Source organism: Atta cephalotes, assembly GCF_000143395.1.
Source record: "Atta cephalotes unplaced genomic scaffold scaffold00014, whole genome shotgun sequence".
Lineage (NCBI taxonomy): Eukaryota > Metazoa > Arthropoda > Insecta > Hymenoptera > Formicidae > Atta > Atta cephalotes.
Genome location: NW_012130078.1, coordinates 3,363,195 through 3,378,858, shown reverse-complemented (window position 1 = coordinate 3,378,858; position 15,664 = coordinate 3,363,195). Strand labels below are relative to the sequence as shown.

The window sequence follows — 15,664 nt, the reverse complement described above, 5'->3', positions numbered from 1 at the left end:
TGTATAACCAGTTTTTTACAATAAAGCTTCGAATTTCGGAAAAAAAACGGCGGAGCAAAGTTGTACACCTAATAATATTACAGCAATTTTGTAATGTTACTGCAATATTATCACGTGAAGATATAGTCCAAGATATAACTCGCTTAGTCTCTCGTGGAAGAAAGTAGGACTCTATAAAATGAACTTATATTTATATTAACTTTTTTTGTTATTTTTAGTCCTTAATTATCTGCCGAATGATTGATCTTCAGTTTTGAAATATCTTGTAAATAAGAAAATTAAATAATTAAATAATTAATGACAACAACAATTAAACAATAATTAAATAACACAATTTCTCTTTCTAATATCTGAGATTTTTCGCTAAAATTGGCTTCGGAAATGTTGTATTTTTATTATTTTATAATTTTATTCTAATAACTACTGAGAACACAGAACTTTTTTAAATTTCTCGACTTTCTGTGAGACGTGGTAGATTCCTTGAATATTACTGTAGTAATCGGTATTTCAGTATTTACTGATCGTTCTCTAAGCAATCTTCTATTTTGGACATAATCTAATTTAACATGTAGAAATGTTTAAGATATTTTTCTATCATTATATTCATGATGCAATGCGACTCGACCATGCAATTCCGCTTTGTTTTTTGCAAATACATTTTGAGTAATGGTGAGTAAGTTCTAGTTGAAATGTTGTCTTAACCTTAATTTCTCTGTCTATATATAACTTTTAATTAGCGACAAGCACGTCTATTGTTACCCCACTCTCATTGTGCCTTTAATATATGTAATACTGGTGCGAATGTTTCGGAATAACGCGCACTGTTTATAAACTATTTATTCCTAATATATATAAACATCTATCTCTCCTATATTATTTATAGTTCTTATTTCTAGATCGTTTTAAGTAATATTTTAAGATATTAATACGACTCAGAAATAATTTATGAAATTTTGCTATTTATGATTATTTTAAATAGAATAAGAATGCGTCATATGAGATTTTGCGTTATCATGCAACAAAATAACTCCGCGAATTTCCCATATCAAATCCCCATATCCCATATCAAATTCCCATATTCACGACACTGTCAATACAGTTTATGTTTCATACAGTAAACAATCCTTATAATTTTTTTCAAATAATTTGCCTAACTCTAAATATCAATATTATCAACAATTTAGTTTTTTCATTATCAATTTTAGAATATGTTGGTAAAATATTCTTAATGATAACTTTATTTATAACAATATTCATTCGACAAACATATGAACTACAAATAGCACGTATATATATAAAATGTATAATATATAGTATTACATATATATGTATGTATATAGAAGATATAGAGAAAATGAAGTTTGTAATTATATTTCTTTTACATAAGTATTATTTTGTTGCAATATGATTTCAAAATCCTAATAAAAAAAGGAAGAACAATTTTATTTAACACGATCGCTCGATTAAATAATGTTAATATTTCTATCATAAATAACATTAAAAAATTTGAATTTGAATTTGAAGTTAAAACACAAATTATATTATATATTTTTTTAAGTAAAAATAAATTCATATTCTTATAATTTTGATATGATTGAATGTTGAAATAAATATTATTCTTTATGCAGAACAAAGCAATTTATTTAGTATTATTGAAATAAACTTTTGTTTGAAGATAGAATTTTATTTTTTATTTTATAACAATTTTATTTTTATTCTTTATTAATAAAAAATAAAATATATAAATTATTGAATATAATATAATATAAATTATTGAATTGTATTTCTATAGCTTTAAATAGTTTTGGAAGACGATCGAGAAATTAGAACGAATAAATCAAATAATTACAAAGTAAAAAAGAACTGGTTATTGCTAATTAGTTTTTTATTCACGAGTATAAATTAAATAATAATATCGATATGAAAGAATATATATATATATAAATATGGATCAGATAAGCAAGATACAAGTTAACTCCAAGCTGTTTTATCTATTCCCTTTTCCGCTACTACATAGTCATTAAAAATTATAATTTAGTTATCTCCTCCTTCTCTTTTACTTCAAATTGCTTAATCAAACAGCATTCATGCGCAGAATATATGGAAAACTGCATAAAAGCAAATGACATTTTCATTCTACGCATGTAAATCATATCTACGCAAAAATCAGAACGACTATTGAGGGAACGTTTGAAAAAGGGAGAGTCTGTAATATATAAAAGCTCGATATGTTACACGTCAGTTTATGTATACTCTTAATTCACTTTTGTTGTATATTCCTTCAGATTATTTTGGTGTGATTTTGTGTGTCAGTCTGTAAGAAAATTTTTTAAAAAATGTTTACTACACTCTTTGCTTTTATGCTCGTGACAGTATATGCTGCAGAAGAAATACGTAAGTAAATAATAATATTTATAATATATTACGTGTACAACTTTGCTTCCGCCGTTTTCCTATAGATGGCTTTAGCGGTAAGTGGTGATCGAAATAAATAGATCATAGACGTCATACAATAAACTTGGGCATCTGTCAACATAACTCCATAGAAACATTAGTCGATTTGTGTCTGCATCATAAAATTATTCTCGATTGAAAATATCAGTTTACGAGCCAAATTCTCGTCATTTGCAGGAGGTTTTAATTTTTTGCTTCAATATGAAGAAATCTGCGGCTGAGGCTTATCGAATGCTCTCAAATATTTATGATGACGCCGCTATTAGTGAAAGAACGTGTCGTGAGTGGTTTCAACGTTTCAAGAATGGTGATTTTGACGTCCAAGGTCATGCTCTGTATTTGATGGGACCAGCTCGGCGTAGTGTATTATGAAAAATGTTAAAACCGACTGAAACAATCACAGGCGATCGGTATCGAACGCAATTGATGCGTTTGAGCCGAGCATTGAAAGACAAATGGCTGCAATACAACAACAGACACGATAAAGTGATTTTGCAGCATGACAATGCTCGACCCCATGTTGCGAAAGTGGTCAAGACATACTTGGAAAACGTTGAAATGGGAAGTCCTACCCCACCCGCCGTATTCTCCAGACGTTGCTCCCTCTGACTATCACTTGTTTCGATCAATGACACACGGCCTGGCACCAGCACTTCCGGTCTTATGAAGAAGTAAAAAATTGGATCGATTCGTGGATAGCCTCAAAAGATGACCAGTTTTTTCGACGCGGGATTCGTACGCTACCCGAAAGATGGGAGAAAGTATTGGCCAGCGATGGACAATACTTTGAATCATAAATGTATAACCAGTTTTTTACAATAAAGCCTCGAATTTCGGAAAAAAAACGGCGAAAGCAAAGTTGTACACCTAATATTACTTTGTAACTAAATTCGCATAGTTTTTATAGATTTTAGGTAACTTAGCAATTTGGTAAATGTTAATAATTAAAGATTAATAATTAACTACATACATAATTTTCTTTAAAGAAAAATTTAATATTAATTAAATAACAAACAAGAAAATGAGCTATACATTTCTTTCTCACGTAAATGTTCCATTACATATTTTATATTATTTGCCAAAGATGTGGAATCCTGAAATAAAAATCAATTTAAAGTCTTATATCTTTTATAAGTCATGATAAGCCACTGGTAACTGGAGTAAAAATATATAATAAAATATAATAGTTACAATTTTTTTCAAATGTTACAAAATAATTTATTAGGAATATTAAGCCCACTTTAGATGATTTATAATTCACGATCAATCTTGGAACAGAATTTTATTTATAATTCCACGTGTTGTGTATAATATAGAAAATATTTGAAGAAGTAAAATTTAATTTAGTAAAAATATCAAAATACATGTTAGGATATCCATATATTATATTTATATTTAGAATGTGTGAAATTATAAGTAAAATTTTATTTTGAATTTTTGGTCGCGAATTATAGATCGTCTAAAGTGGACTTTAATGACAAATTGCGTTTATTTATATATTTCAATGCACTACAAAAGATATATCTTTATTTTGAAATAATTCTTGTATTTCAACTTATTTCATCTTAGATAATTTAACATAAGATTGTAAGTTAAATAATTTAAAGTTTGTTCTCTCTTCTTACTATGTTATATTAAACACTTTTATAAAATTAAAACTCTTTGTAGCTTCCTACATTCACGTGTGTGGTCGCAATAATCCCAATTATAGTCAGTGCATCGTGAACAACACCAATAACATAAAGAATAAAATTTGCATGGGAATTCCGGAACTTAACGTTGCTCCGATCGAACCAATGAATATCGACGAAATAGTTATTTATAACATAGACAATCTTAAATTAAGTGTCAAAAAATCGAAAATAAGAGGATTCTGTGATTTCATCATAAATTCTTTACAAGTATCCTCTGATAAGCTTCACTTCGATTTAGATTTGATACTCAAACATCTTGATATGGAGTCTGTATACGATTTCGACATACGTATATTGGTACCACTTGCTAATAAGGGATTGATTCACGTTTCTACAGGTATATAGAATGATCAATATTATATTAAAATAAAACAATTTATTTAGAGCTATTTACTTTAATATAAAAAAATTCAAAATTTGTTTTTATTTCATAAAAATCATCATTTTATGTTTATTCCGCAGATAACTTAGAAATGAAAATAACTGTAGACTTTAAAGAGGAAATTAAGAACGGTAAAACGGAAATATATGTGTCAAAAGTAAAAACTATTCTTAATATTAAAATGTTCAAATATAAGTTTGATGACAGTGAGAAGGATTTGGTTCAACTACATGAAGCTCTTACTAATATTATAAACGAGAACGAAAAGGATATTTTTATTAAAGTTAAGCCAGCACTGGAAGAGGCGGTCTCCAAATTGGTTATTACAGTTATTAACAATGTAGTCCGTAACAGATTTGAACAATTGTTTCCCAACGAAGCATAATGTGAGATTTATTGTCGCAAAGAGTCACTATATGCATCTATAATACGTCCGATAAAAAAAATAAAAAAAATAAAAAAATTATAATGATATATAATATAAGAAATATATAAAATATAATATATTTCCATTATTAATAATATTTATAAAAATTAGTGACATAAATTTTACTTGAGTTGAATAATAAATGTAAACATTATTTAGTCGTTATCAATAGGTTGCTAGTGCAATAGCACAGATTTGTATTAAAAAGCAGTTAGTTAAATAAAAGTATTAAATTGTTATCTGATAATAGTAATAGTCACAAAATTATCAAAGAAATATCATCAAGATTGTGATATTATATTTTATTACATTTATAAGTATAATTCTAAAAAATACTTGAAGTCATTCTCTTATTTAAGTTTCCATAAACTTATAATTTATATTGTTTGTATTATATTAGTATTTACGACGGAAAGAAATTGAAAATTGTTTCTTATTTTTATTTATCAAATAAATGTATTGCAAAATATAAGCTTTCTACATTATTTGAAATAATACATAAATACTTTAAATCAATTTCCCTGAAGTCTTAATTTTTATTCTTTATCGATTGTTATAAAATTTGCGATTATTGTGAATACTTCAGAAAATCTTGGAATAAGATTACGAATTTAGAATGAACGAACGACTAGAGGAAAGAAAAGGTCACGAAATTAATGCAAATAACAAATCCTATGTATAATTAAAAAACCGGCTTATCCAGTATTTTTTTCAATATAAATACTATCTAGTTCTAAATTTATCGTACCCTTGTAAAATGAAAATTAGTTGTCTTTTGGAATGTTCTCCCACTTACATTTTCATGTGATCATAAAATATGAAAGCGAATGAAACAGAAGGATTAAAGTAAACTTCATTCTACGCATGTGCATCTGAATAAGAGTGAGAGTTGAGAGGAAAATATTAAAAATAAAAAGATTTTACAATATATAGAACTTCGATCGGCTTGCGTGAAACTTTATTCGCAGTATGTTAAGATCATTCTCATATGATTTTAGAACTACTTTATAGAAAAATGTCGATAGTATTCTTCATTTTTACGTTCATGATAGCGTACATTGCAGCGTATCTACGTAAGTAAAAAAAATTATTTATCACATATTTATTTATATCACAGTACGTATAATTTTTATTATGTAACTTTTTATTATATATCCGGGAGAAAATGTTTCATATATAATTATATATAATTATACAAAATTATATAAAATTATATATATTTATATATAAAATTGATATATTTATATACATTTTTATATAATTATATATAAAATATGTCCATATATATATAAAACATCTTTTCTTGAGTGATTAAAAATTTGTCATATCTGCATGAAGTTTAAAAAGTCGTGTTGTGATTATGATATAATGAATGTAACATTATTTTTTAAATTAGATAATTTATTTTGATAAATAATAAAAATTCTAATTGTAATTTATTAATGCCAATTGATAATTTCGTACATAATGACAAGTATTATATATTTATCGTGGTATCTGAAAAATTATGATAACCATAGCAACATATACATAAAAAAAAAATTGAATTAAAAAATACTGCGAATTAAAAAATAGTTTTTTTCGCATTATTTTTCGCATTATATTTAAACAAGACAGTAACAATTATCAATTTTGATAAAAGCTTTTTTTTCATTGAGCATTTATCTGTTATTTACTAATATATCTCATATATTTAGCTTACTGTGAACATAATAAATGAATTCATTTTGCATAATTTCAGAAAAATAGAGTATACTCAAATATGTGAATTAAAAAATAGAAATATTGCATAAAAATGTGACGATTATGAAAGTTTTTATTATCTTAAACAATATTAAGTAAAAATCAAAAAGTATTTAAACACAAATAAAAGAAGAAAATGCCAAAGGCATTTTCAGTTAAGTGGATTTTCCTATGTGAATATACAAATGCAGTTAGTTCTAGACTGCGCAATAATTAAGTTAATTGATCATTGATTAAATGATAGTATTACTAAATCTTAAAAATTTGTAATAATCGCAAAAAATATCACTTTAGCTACTTAAGATATTAATAGAACATTATTAAATCGTCGATTAATTAATTTAATTAGAGATTATTTCATTATTTATGATTGTGTTTCAAATCTGATTATTCAAATCATAGAATGTAATTGTATTGATAATGTATTTGTATATTTAGATGCACATATTATTAAGCCAAAAAACCCACTCGAAGATATCTTTCTCTTATTTTATTTTTATTATCTTAGTTATTAATAGCTATATATAATAATTTATAAACTATTATTAAGTGTAAGTATTTTTAATAAAAGTCATATAAAATTAGTCGAAATTATTTATATTTAGACACTTTAAAATTGATTTCATAAATTGATTCATAAATAAGTTAATATTATTAATGTACACAAAAAGATGCAAAATTAAATAGAATTTCAATGTCGCTTTTCTTCTACAACAATGTAAATTGATTTGCTTTATTATATTGCTTTATTATCTTGCTTTATTATATTTGTGCCATATTGTAAGTGGCTGTCATTACAGAAATTATGTATTTTGCAATTCCAATAATAAAAAAATTAGCAAATATGTTAATATCTTACTCGTTATATCTTACTCGATATGATTTTATTTCGATATGATTTCAAAGGACGAAAGAAAAATGTTTTTGTATTAAATTTGCATTAATACAAATTAAATTCTTATTACCTTTTTGGATAGTTTGATAATTAATGTTAAAGGTGAATAATTCAATTTATTAGAAAAAAAATAGTTTGATATTGATTGATTTGCTGAATAATATAAACAAAATTTATTTATTTCTTATTGTGCAAACTTTTTGTTACTGATATATTTTAAATCTTTTGTTTTTGGAATATGTAAAATCCTGAAGTATGAAATGAAGATTCAAATTATTATTTTATCTCTTATAAGTAGATAATAGAGATCTATAATACATTAGGAATTTAAATATCGTTTTAATTTATGATAATTGCAATAGAATCTACGCATCTATACATGGCGATTTTAAAAACCTGACGAATAAATATCAATATGAGTCTATAGAAATTGATAGAGCAATTTTTGTCCATACACATATATGCATAATTACAACATTGAACGTATAAATTCTTAACATCAATGTTTAATATTAATTGTTTATTAGGAGAATTATGAGCACTTAAGGGGAATTTATTGTTATAATGTGATTTTTGAAATTGTCAACATAAGAAGTCAACAAACACGGAAATACAAATTATAAACATTTTTCTATCAAGATGCATGAACAATTTTTCATTCGAAAATATTGTATTTAATAAAAAGTAAAAAAAGCAAAAGCGAAAAAATGTTTCACGCTTCGAGTAATTGTACGTAAAACAAAATAAGAAATTAATATAAAATTAATAAAATAAATATTTCATTGGAGAATGTTTTATGGAAAGTTTTATTTATAAGAAAGTGTAAAAATATATTATACCAATGTTAATACAAAATTAATATAAACTTTGAAAAAAATAACACAAAAATTGTAAAAATTAATTATTTAAACAAAAATCACATATGTAATTCTCAGTATCATCAGCTCCACACTCTCTTCACGGATCCATTCAGAATATAGACAGCATTAAAATCTAGATACAAATTAAAAGTAACATAATGTCAATGTTATAATTTTGCAATATAATTACTAAAGAACACACATAAATCAACAAAAAATTAAAATGACGTCACAACAATTTTATTTTGATGTTCAAAATCAATAAACAATCAAATTTTGTTGAAAAAAATCATCATTTTGACATCAAAATACGTCATTTTAACTTTCTCTCAATTTGGTGTGTTCTTTGGGCTGTTATGTAACACTATATGGAATACAAAATTATAATATTGATATCATGTTACTTTTAGTTTGTTGATTAAGCAAAGTTATATCTTTCAAATTCTTTGCATATAGTGTTACTTTTCATTGGAAACTTTGAATTGTCAATGCGCACATTTACTCGCCGCGAAGCGATTTGATAAGAAAAACGATTAATCAAAAACTTTTTAACTAAATTCAATGAATAATAACTTAAAAGACGCATATAATAAAGTACTTTAGAAAGGTATATACACAATTAAATAAACAAAAAAATACAGACTTACTATCTTATTTTCTGGATGCTAAAATTATTATTAAAATATATAATTTCATCTTTTCTCACTTTTGCTATTAACATTTTCAAATTATATAACTTATGGTTATATCTAAAAGGAATTACGTTTAGTCTAGCATTTTTGCTATGGCATTTATCGGAAAACCAAAATGCGCACAATTACTTAACTTTCCCTTAATTACGAAACTAAAAATTTTACAAATTTATATTTAAAAGTATGTTCTCCTTTTTGCTCCTGAAAATTACGTTAAAACTTTAATAAAATTTATAAAACGTTGATAAAATTTTACGAGTAAAATTTTAACTAATATGTATTATAAATTTTATATAATAAATATTACTCTTATTAAAAATGTATCACACATAGAATTGTGCTAATAATACAATATCTTTAAATATTACAAATACTAGATATGTTACGGATATACATGTAATTAATGTAATGTCCGCTCGTGTATTATATATTTTTCGTATTTTTGTCGCATCGCGAAAAATGCATAATGTTTTGAAATATAATTTGTTACATTGAAACTTAAATAGATAATCTTACCTAACAATTTTTCAGATATAAGAAACAATATACATTTTTTTTATAGCTCCTTTTATTCATTCATGTGGTTCTAAGGATCCAAACTACAACCAGTGCATTAAAAACAATATTGACGATATAAAAAATAAGATCTGTACAGGGATACCAGAATTGAATATTCTACCATTAGAGCCATTAATTATAAAAAATCTGACTATTTTTCACACTGACAGTTTGAAGATTAATATGAGAGATGAAAAACTATATGGATTTTGTGATTTTGTCGTAAACTCTGTTTACCCGGATCCTGACAAGGATCATTTCAATCTTGATTTAAATTTCAAGCATCTTCATTTGAACGGTACATTTGACTTTGATTTACGAGTACTGATGCAAATTACTCATAAGGGAATGAATGAAATTACTCTAGGTAAGTAAAATAATTAACGTAAATCTTATATAAAAATAAAATGTGAATACTTAATGAAATTTAATTTAAAATAAGAGACTAAAAACTTACATACTTACAATTTTTTATAATTGAATATTAAAATTATCAAACTTATTGTAGATAAAGTTGGTTTAAAAGCAGAATTAGACTTGAAAACAATAACTAAGAATGGCAACAAATACATATATGCATCGAAACTAAGCATGAATATCGACATCAAGGACTTTATTTACAAGATTGATGAAAGCAGAAAGGAATTAGCTGATTTATATAAAATAATAAAAGATGTCATAAACAATAATAAAGAAGCTATTGTGAAGCAAGTTAAACCGTCCATAGAAAAAGAGATCTCCGAAAATATTATTTTAGTTTTGAATCATGTATTTCGACGTATCAGTTATGAAGAGTTATTTTCCGAAAAAACAAAAATTATCTAAAAATTTTATGAGCTTTTAATTAGCTTGTTTTACAAGAATCTTGTAATTTTTGTCATAATATTTTAAAATTTGAGCTGAAGATAACGAAAGAAAACAATTATTATTGATATTAAGGAACAATGCACATTAGTATAGATTTTAATAGTTTATATAATCTATATAAGAGAGACCGCAGTTATTGGCACAAGTTAAGCATTCCATTTATGTATTTTTGATGAAAGAATGTAAAAGTTTCTATTACATCTGTTGCAAAATTTCTTTTATAACATAAGTACTTTTCATTTAAATCAAATAATTATTACAATAAAAAAAGAAAATCTAATTCAAATAAATTTTCGAATATTTCAAAATGTCGTATTAATATTCTTCAGTTTGAGAGAATAAATCTAAGTGACGAGTATTAATTAGAAGAAAAGTTTTTATTACTGGATGTTAATGTAGATATCTAAACATGGATGTTAATTTCAGTAATAATAATAATTTATTATGATAAACAATAATTGAAATCGAATGTATATAGAGATGAAATAACTTTAAAAGGAACAATTTGTATTAAGAAATACATATCTGTGATACAATTAGTTTTTTATTTCTATTGCATTTTTACTAGAAGCGTAAAGAGATTATGAGCAATTTACACCAGTGATATATACCAGTTTATCTTATTATTGAGATAAACTGATTACAATTGTATGTTCGTTTCACTTAATACAAAGAAATTATATAGAATAGTTCCTAGCAGAGAATGATAATGCAGAGAAAGATTTTCTTTATCATATTTAGTATAGTTTAAACATAATAATTAATTGTTTAAAAAGTTAAATTATAGAAATTATAGAAACTTAGCCAAAAAAGGTCCTGATCTCTCTTATATTTTTAATATATGTTTAATATATATTTTTTTATATAATTTTAAATATGTTTATCGAAATAAGAATTTTAAATCGAAATAGATAATGTTGTAAAAATTATCAGAAATAAATGCTTAAATAAAGATATATATATATATATATATAATATTGCAATATATATAATAGATATATTTATCTTATTTGTAGTTTTATTTGTAACAATAAAATCCCAAAATCTTATTTACAAAAATTAAGTTATCTGTTAAACTTAATGACATACTTTTTTGAAAAAATTGAACAGATACAAAATTCTTTTAAAAAAAGCAAAAAACATTAAAAACGAAGTCAAAAACGTTTTATATAAAAGCATTAAAAAAATTTTAGATTTAGGAAATAAGCGTCTCGATATGAATGTGCCACGGATCCAAAGTTTTGGATCCAAAGATAATCGGAAATTTATTTATTTTTTTAACACCTCTTGGTCATTATTTTTCATAAAGAAATTACTAGGGGAGACTGGAGACAGTTGTAACGGAGATTAGTAATAATGCGTATATCTTTTAAATGATTAGAGATAATTATATGAAAAACAAAAACAGTCGGTATTAAGGCCTATGTTTGCCTCATGACATCAATTGCGCGTGCGCAGCATATAAAAGAAGTTTTATATTATATATAGGGTGCTCAGATAAGCTATGTAAGTAAGTGTAAATTTATGATGTTATACTTTTTTGCTTTAAACTTTCAAATAAAATGCTTTTTATCATGTTTTCATTTTATTAACTCTAAAAAATATGTTTCCTTAAACTATGTGCATGTCTTTTTTTTGATATTTTTAAGGTTCAATATATTTATATAAATTTTGACAACATCGGTTTGAGGTTAAAAGTACCGCATCACCAGGATATTGTAACACCAATTACAATTAACGGTAAATATTAAGAAAAGCTCGCTCATCAAATTTTGATAAAAATACACTGAATTGGTGCGTTTTCGCATCGATTAAATAAAAAATAAAAATAAAATAAAGATTTGACAAGAAAAAAGTATTGCTCTGCTTTGTGAACCAAAATATTTTAAGTTGATGACTATTCAAATTAAGAAATCTGTCACAGTCACGAAATATTGCGATGCAAGTACGCGCTGAAGTCACATTTTCATGCTCTATGGCCACGAATGCGTTGTAAGTATTTCTTACTGTAATATATATTATTCACTGCTTTACAAACACAAATTCACTGCTTTAAAAACAAATTATCTATTCTAAAACACAAATTTATTGTTTCAAAAATACAAATTCCTTGCTTTTTAATAGTAACTAGCCCATCGCAAGCGCGCACTATGCACGCGCTAACCTCAAGCAATCTTAATTTATCTTCATTTTTAAATTGATCTGTATGATAGTTCATATTAAATTGACATAAATCCCTAATAATTTCAATTGTAATTAGTCTTTTTGTGACGGAAGAAAATCTTTTAATTTTAAAACATTTCAATTCATGATCATTTTATATTTACATTATTCGACATACATATCTATTCAATTTTTTAAATAACGACAAAAAACATTATTAATCATTTTTTCTTTCAAATTTTTATTTTTAATCTGAATCAACGTATCTAAAAATCTTTATGCCATATTGGATCAGGAATTTTTTGATTTCAATTTTTAAGTTCAGAATCGAATTCCGTGTCAATGAAAAATCCTCTCTTGTATGTATCTCTCTCTAAATCTTTGTTCTCTCCTTCTAGAACTGTTCATAAGGAAGAAATTATCAATCATGAAACGATAAATGGGATGGTTCATAGTCCATTTATATATTACTGGTATTATATTAAAAGCTAAATATATTTTAAAATGTTAATATAGTTCTCGGATTGACTTATGACATAAGATTTTACTTAAGTGTTAAATGCAAGAATCAACTATTCCGATCTGCTTTGCGTTGTGAAATTGAGGTCTGAATCTTACCTTATTTACCCCTAAATCATTAAAAGTTGCAAAATCATGCCACATATATCTTCTAACTATACAATATATACCTTCAATTTATATGCTACTTCCAAGCAATTTCGATTTTTGCGCAACCCTTAAGGGACTTCCCTCTTGGCAAATAGACCTATACATTTCTGAGTCGTTTAAAATTGCAAAATTATGCTATCTAACTATGCACATTATATCTTCGATTTATGCTCTACTATTATATTTTCAAGCAATGTTAATTTTTGTGCTGCATCTCAAGGGACTCCCCTTTTGCAGACATATTCATCTCTAAGCCGTTTAAAATTACGCTACCTGATTATACAAAATATATCTTCGATTTATGTGTTACTATTTCCAAGCAATTTCGATTTTTGTGCTGCAATCCTTAAGGGACTTCCACGTCTGCCTAGCTGACCTCCTCATTTAACCAAATTAAGAATTATTATGATAAAATGTATTAATTATTCTAGAAACTTCTCAATGTAAATTTATAAATTATTGAATGATTTCTATATGGTAATGATAGGCAAGAATTATTATGACAAAATGTTTTAGAAAATTTAAAAAAAAAATAAAAATTATTTTGCAAGAAAAATATTCTTTAATAACGTAAGATACCACCTCCGCACATTTTTTAAGCTACAGAGATGTTCCTGAGCCAGAGCGTCACGTGAAGGCTCGGCCGAGCCTCAAGTAGTAGTGAGGGTAATGCCCCGGAATCGGCCCGAAATATGAAAATCTTTGCGAACACTGATATGCATTGTACAAAATGTGCACTATTATATAGTTTAAATTTCGCATATTTTTACACACTATTGGTTTGAACTATTCAATGATTAGTATGAGAGTGTAAATTATTAAATATCTGTACCAATGGTTATTTCAATAGTTCTTATTACATTCTAAAATTTATATTGATCAATAGTTTATAATTGTAGTGGAAACTTATTACTAGTGTTATAGCATTCAATACAATAGTGTTGAGTGCTTATAATTATTGTCGTTGAATAGTTATTATTAGCATTCTAATAATTACTATTGACATTCCATTAGATACTATTGATGTTCTAATGGTTTTTTGGTACGATACTTTTAATTTGTAAAACCTTCTTAATTAAGCGACACTCTTCCACAATGATTTTCCAACTTAACTTTAATAACTAATTAAAGAAAAAAATTTTTGTAATAATATATTTTGTTAATTTTAGATTGCAAAATAAATATACAGGGTAATTGAAAATTAGTGATAAATTCGCCTAGCCTACCGCCAAATGCATACGTGACGAAATAAGACTGTTCAATGCGGTGAAAAGTGCGTTGTTAAGCATGTAACATAATGGCAGCAATTGCCGCTTAAACGTGCCTAGCGACGGATGCGCACCTCGCTACGGGAAGCGGGTATTATCCTGTCACGTGCTTGTATTTGATGGTGGGACGAATTTGGCTATTTTCATAAGTTAATAACTTACAATTGTCGTTGTGACAATTGTAAAATGATAGAGGATTTTTTTTCTCAGTTTAGTCCATTCTGGATCTGTGCGAAAGATTTATCACTAATTTCCAAACACTCTATACAGAGTGTCTCTTAAGTAAGGGCTGCATTGGGGACGTAGAATGAGTCAAGAGAAACGAAAACGTCTTATACCATTTTGAGGTATCCGCTGTAGTTTTAGGTTTCGAATTAAAAAAGAAAACGTCTAAGCCAATGTGCGGTGAAGCCGCGCCGCATAGCGATAGTATGCAAAAAGAGCGAAGAGAAGGATAGCTTCGTCTCTCCTACGCGCGCGCGTCGTCGCTATGAAGTGAGGCGCGATGGGCCGTGCTATGAATTGCTATGAATGTGCAACTTTATCGCATTGGCTTAGACGTTCTTTTTTCTTTCTTTTTTAATTCGAAAACTAGCGGATATCTCAAAATGGTATAAGATGTTTTCGTTCCCCTTGACGCATTCTACGCCCGTAATGCGGCCCGAACCTTATTTAAGAGATATCTGTATACACACAGCGCGCATGCACACGCGCGCGCGCGCGTTCACACACACACACGCACACACACACACACACACACACACACACACACACACACACACACACACACACACACACACACACACACACACACACACACACACACACACACACACACACACACACACACACACACACACACACACACACACACACACACACACACACACACACACACACACACACACACTACACACACACACACACAACACACACACACACTAACACTAACTACACACTAGACTACAACTACGTACAACGACGTAACGTTA

General features: G+C 26.6%; 2 protein-coding genes across 2 annotated transcripts; both read left to right on the top strand.

Moving 5' to 3' along the window:
- The first annotated feature begins 2,336 nt into the window (after positions 1 to 2,336).
- LOC105617768 lies at positions 2,337 to 4,915 on the top strand. Its single transcript, XM_012199322.1, has 3 exons — positions 2,337 to 2,394; positions 4,123 to 4,485; positions 4,611 to 4,915. The coding sequence occupies exons 1-3, from the start codon at positions 2,337 to 2,339 to the stop codon at positions 4,913 to 4,915; spliced, it is 726 nt and encodes a 241-aa protein (XP_012054712.1).
- Positions 4,916 to 9,888: 4,973 nt separating this feature from the next.
- On the top strand, positions 9,889 to 10,530 carry LOC105617882. Its single transcript, XM_012199426.1, has 2 exons — positions 9,889 to 10,072; positions 10,214 to 10,530. Exons 1-2 carry the CDS (start codon positions 9,889 to 9,891, stop codon positions 10,528 to 10,530), a joined length of 501 nt encoding a protein of 166 aa, XP_012054816.1.
- Positions 10,531 to 15,664: the final 5,134 nt, after the last annotated feature.

Excerpts from the sequence above, each read along its gene's own strand:
- LOC105617768 (XM_012199322.1), top strand. The coding sequence starts at position 2,337 with ATGTTTACTACACTCTTTGCTTTTATGCTCGTGACAGTATATGCTGCA. Across the intron at positions 2,395-4,122 it reads ATATGCTGCAGAAGAAATAC|CTTCCTACATTCACGTGTGT; the intron begins GTAAGTAAATAA and ends AACTCTTTGTAG. Across the intron at positions 4,486-4,610 it reads ATTGATTCACGTTTCTACAG|ATAACTTAGAAATGAAAATA; the intron begins GTATATAGAATG and ends TTTATTCCGCAG.
- LOC105617882 (XM_012199426.1), top strand. The coding sequence starts at position 9,889 with ATGAGAGATGAAAAACTATATGGATTTTGTGATTTTGTCGTAAACTCT. Across the intron at positions 10,073-10,213 it reads AATGAATGAAATTACTCTAG|ATAAAGTTGGTTTAAAAGCA; the intron begins GTAAGTAAAATA and ends AACTTATTGTAG.